Source organism: Homarus americanus, unplaced genomic scaffold, assembly GCF_018991925.1.
Source record: "Homarus americanus isolate GMGI-L3 unplaced genomic scaffold, GMGI_Hamer_2.0 scaffold41470, whole genome shotgun sequence".
NCBI classification, from domain to species: Eukaryota; Metazoa; Arthropoda; class Malacostraca; order Decapoda; family Nephropidae; genus Homarus; species Homarus americanus.
In genome coordinates, this window is record NW_024723748.1 from 4857 (window position 1) to 9858 (window position 5002).

The window sequence follows — 5002 nt, forward strand, 5'->3', positions numbered from 1 at the left end:
TGTTTCCGCATCAGTGGATGACGGACACCATTGTGATGTGGTTTACCTCGACTTTAGCATAGCTTTCGACAGAGTCCCCAACAAAAGACTAATACTAAAAGTGGAGGCTCATTGAATTGGAAGCGATATCCTAAAATGGATTAGGTCATGGTTACAGGACAGGAAACAGCGAGTAAGCATTAACGGCATTAAATCCGATTGGGGTAACGTCACTAGTGGAGAACCCCAAGGCTCTGTATATGGACCATTACTATTTATTATATACATAAATGACATAGACCTAGGCGTACATAGCAACATAAGTAAATTTGATGACGACACTGAAATAGGCCGTGTAATTAAATCTGATGAGGACTCGGCAAAACTACAGGAAGATCGAAACAAATTTTTTGCATGATCTGAAAAATGGCAGATGAAATTCAGTATGGACAAAAATGTTAAGTACTTAGTATAGAAGATGTAAACAAAGAAACCTAATATCAGATGAAAAACTTTGTTTTGGAGAAATCCGATTGTGAGAAACGTTTAGGAGTAATGATAAGGAGGAATCTTAAGCTTTAACAAAGACAACAATGCGTATTTGCTCGAAACAATGCTAACAAAGTACTGGGGTTCATACAAAGGAGTGTTAGTTACAAGACAAAAGAGGTTATCCTAAAACTATATTTTTCATATGGAAGACCCTCACTTAGATTATGCGGTTCATTTCTGGTCACCATACTACAGAATGGAAACAGAATCCCAAAAAAGCATTCAGAGGACGATGACAAGACTAATCCGGGGCATTAGGAACCTTGAGTACAGAGAATTATTAAAGCATCTTAATATGCAATCCCACGAGAGACGTAGATTGAGAGGCGTTAGAATCGAGGTGTATAAATGGAGGGCAGGGCTAAACAAAGGTTATATAACAAATGTACTCACACTATCCAACCAGGAGAGAACTCGTAGCAATGGTTTTGAATTAGACAAAAATTTTGATTTAGGCGCGAGATAGGTAAACCCTGGTTTGGAAATAGAGTAGTGGATGAGTAGAACTAAGTTAACGAACTTCATCATAACTCCAACACGCTGGGTAGCTTCAAATATACTACTGTATAGGGTGGTCGGATATATAAACGATTGGGGTTCGGTGTAAACGGGGCTGCCCAGTATGGGCCAATAGAATGGCTACAGATATTATATATTTTTTTTTTATGGGGATTAGCCCACCCGGGCACAGGTCACTGACCCACATAAGGGCCCGGGGAGCGAAAATTTAATAATAATAATAATTCATAGTAAATAAAATTTATATTAAAAAGTAAAATAAAATATTAATGGTAATAATAATAATAACAACACTGTGATAATAATAAATACAAAGAAATACATGAATGAAAAAGATTCAACAGTGAGAAACGCTATATGTGTGTTGTTTTGTCATGTAATAGAAACAATTGAGACCCTACAATTGTGTGCAAATGAGGCAGAAAGTCAGATCAGCAACCTGGGACTTGGTCACAATTTTCGTGATGCCATATGGCAGCAGGGTCTACCATACATATATATATATATATATATATATATATATATATATATATATATATATATATATATATATATATATATATATATATATATATATATATATATATGTGTGCGTGTGTGTGTGTGTGTGTGTGTGTGTGTGTGTGTGTGTGTGTGTGTGTGTGTTCCAAAAGTTATATGTAAATGAACCTCTTAAGTGAGAATTGTATGACAACAGAAAATATATGATAAATGAAGCACTATGGCTCTTTATCTTGTTTTTATTTCTTTGGGGATTTATAAAAGATATTTAGAATTCCATCTGCCATAAAAATCTTAAAAGATAAACAAAGAGAATCTCTTTTAATACGTCTTTATTAAAACCAGAAAACGATGACGAGATCTTTCTGTGTAAGTGGGCGACTCTGTGCTGGTACGAATTAGCGTACGAGAGAAAGTTTAAATCATAAGGTTAGAATGAAGAACACAGAGGGCTAAGAATATATACGAAAATATTTCAGATGACGAGAAATCATTTAGCAACAAGTACCAATAGAACTTCAGGGACTGAGGCTAGAAATATGAACGTGTTTTCAAGCAGATTACAAGAAAAAAAGTTCTCAGAGTTGATAAGAGATAACTATCTGGACGAGTGAGGAGTAGTATATAAGAGGGTGGTACGACACTTTACAACCACCATCACCATGAAGGTCCTCATCTTGTGCACACTGGTGGCCGCGGCTGCCGCCTGGCCAAGCTTCAGCTACCAGAACGACGCCTCAGGTGAGCTCATATTGTACTTATACACTCTAAACCTACTCCATTACTTCGTGTATTAATTCAGCTTTTACACTTACACTTCTCTCACAAACACACAGTAGCATTAATGGCAAAATTATTTACAAATGGTATAGTAGTGTGTACAAACTCATAGTCGAACACATACACATCCCTGAACGACTGTTTATAATCACATTTTCAAATATTTATGCCCTTCCCCTCACACACATACAGTACATGCACACAAATAATATATTTAAACACGCATACTCATACACATAGATACAAACGCATATACGTTAATAATATGCACAGATCCACAAGGACATGTTTCAACTACACCATTATTTATCAAAACTCAATCACATCGTAATTAAAGTCAAGTATGCATCATTAATTTAAATAAAAACTAAATGTGGGAAACTTGAGAGAGTACATATTACATGTATATTATTAAGGCATGAGACCCTTCCAGTCTGCACATGTGTATGGTGATGTGTAGATGAAAAAAAAAGTGCATGTAAATGAGAAAAAAATTAGAAAATACTTAACGTTCCCTAACCTAATGCACATAGAGTTCTAATAAAAATTAAGCAATTATTAAAAAACAAAGTTAAAACATGAAGTTTTGTAGAAACTACAAAAAAATCATAAAATATTTAGTGGCATTGTATTATCATTGAACTTATAATTATAATCATTCTTATAGCTAAGTGGAATGGGTTTGATTAACATTAGGGAGCAGCAACTTTATACAATATCCGTATAATTAAGATTTGGCGCTGATGTTTCATTGTCATAAACTAAACACAGGCTTGTTGCTGTAATGGACTGCCACTCTAGCAGATAAAGAAAAATATTATATTCCCTAAACAGAACATTTCATTCTATTTTACTTTTATAAGTACAAAGATGCATTCCCGAGAATTTAAAAAAACTGACGTAGTTCATACTTTTTTTCTTTTTGTAGGTGACAGTACAGCCAAAAGACAACAGGATGTCAACCATCTGCTGGATAGAATTTACGACCATCTTCATTATTCCGACCTGAAGCAAATCTCCGACACCTTCAGCCCTGAGGCTGACACTTCCATGTATACAGATGGTGGCGCAGCCGCCCATCATCTTATGGAAGAGCTCAATGATCACAGATTGTTGGAGCAGCATCATTGGTTCTCTCTTTTTAACCCACGCCAGCGTGAAGAAGCTCTCATGCTTTTTGATGTTCTGATGCACTGCAAGTCTTGGGAGTGCTTTGTTGACAATGCCGCCTTCTTCCGTGAACGTATGAATGAAGGAGAATTCGCTTACGCACTCTATACAGCAGTCATCCACTCTGAGTTGGGACAAGGTATTGTATTACCTCCACTCTATGAAATCACTCCCCACATGTTCACCAACAGCGAAATCATCCACAAGGCTTACACTGCTAAGATGACCCAGACACCAGGCAAATTTGAGATGAAATTCACAGGAACAAAAAAGAACAAGGAACAACGAGTAGCCTACTTCGGTGAGGACATTGGCCTCAATATTCACCACGTTACTTGGCATATGGACTTCCCCTTCTGGTGGAAGGACTCCTATGGTTACCATCTTGATCGCAAGGGCGAACTATTCTTCTGGGCCCATCATCAACTCACTGTACGCTTTGACGCTGAGCGCCTCTCTAACTGGCTAGACCCAGTTGACGAGCTGCACTGGGAGAGTATTATTCATGAAGGTTTTGCACCACATACCAGCTACAAGTATGGTGGTGAGTTCCCTGCACGACCTGACAACGTTCACTTTGAGGATGTGGACGGTGTAGCTCATGTGCGTGACATGATTATCATCGAGAGTCGCATTCGTGACGCCATTGCTCACGGTTACGTGACCGATAGGGATGGCCACCACATCAACATCAGGAACGATCACGGTATTGACATCCTCGGGGACATCATTGAATCATCCGTGTACAGCCCCAACGCCCAGTATTATGGTGCACTGCACAACACAGCTCACATAATGCTTGGCCGACAAGGTGATCCCCATGGCAAGTTCAACATGCCTCCCGGTGTGATGGAACACTTTGAGACTGCCACCCGCGACCCAAGTTTCTTCCGACTTCACAAATACATGGATAACATCTTCAAGGAACACAAAGACTCACTTCCTCCTTACACCAAATCTGACATTGAGTTTACTGATGTGGCGGTTGAAAAAGTTGAAATTATTGGGCAGCTTAGGACATTCTTCGATGAATTTGAGTTCAGTCTCGGCAATGCTGTGGATAAATCTGATAATGTTCAAGATGTGGCCATTACCTCCTATGTTCACCGTCTCAACCATGAAGAATTTACTTACAACATTCAAGTAAAAAACAACAATGAAAATGGAGTGCTGGCCACTGTCCGCATCTTCCTATGTCCCTCGCAGGACAGTAACGGCATCCATATTCATTTGTCAGAAGGACACTGGTCCTGCATTGAGATGGACAAGTTCTACAAGCAACGTGAGTCCCCTTTAATTTCTCAGACTTTACACACACACACACACACACACACACACACACACACACACATATATATATATATATATATATATATATATATATATATATATATATATATATATATATATATATATATATATATATATATAAACACGACCACAAAAAATTATAATGAAATTTGCTTGAATATATATTTGACAAAGTGTAAAATCTTAAGTG

General features: G+C 37.7%; 1 protein-coding gene across 1 annotated transcript; it reads left to right on the plus strand.

The window, feature by feature from the left end:
- Window positions 1–2182: 2182 nt before the first annotated feature.
- LOC121863701 (hemocyanin B chain-like) lies at window positions 2183–4835 on the plus strand (the record flags this gene model as incomplete). The annotated part of the gene is made up of 2 exons (XM_042362440.1): window positions 2183–2292; window positions 3260–4835. Coding segments are annotated over exons 1-2 (1655 nt in total), but the record flags the coding sequence as incomplete, so codon positions are not given.
- Window positions 4836–5002: the final 167 nt, after the last annotated feature.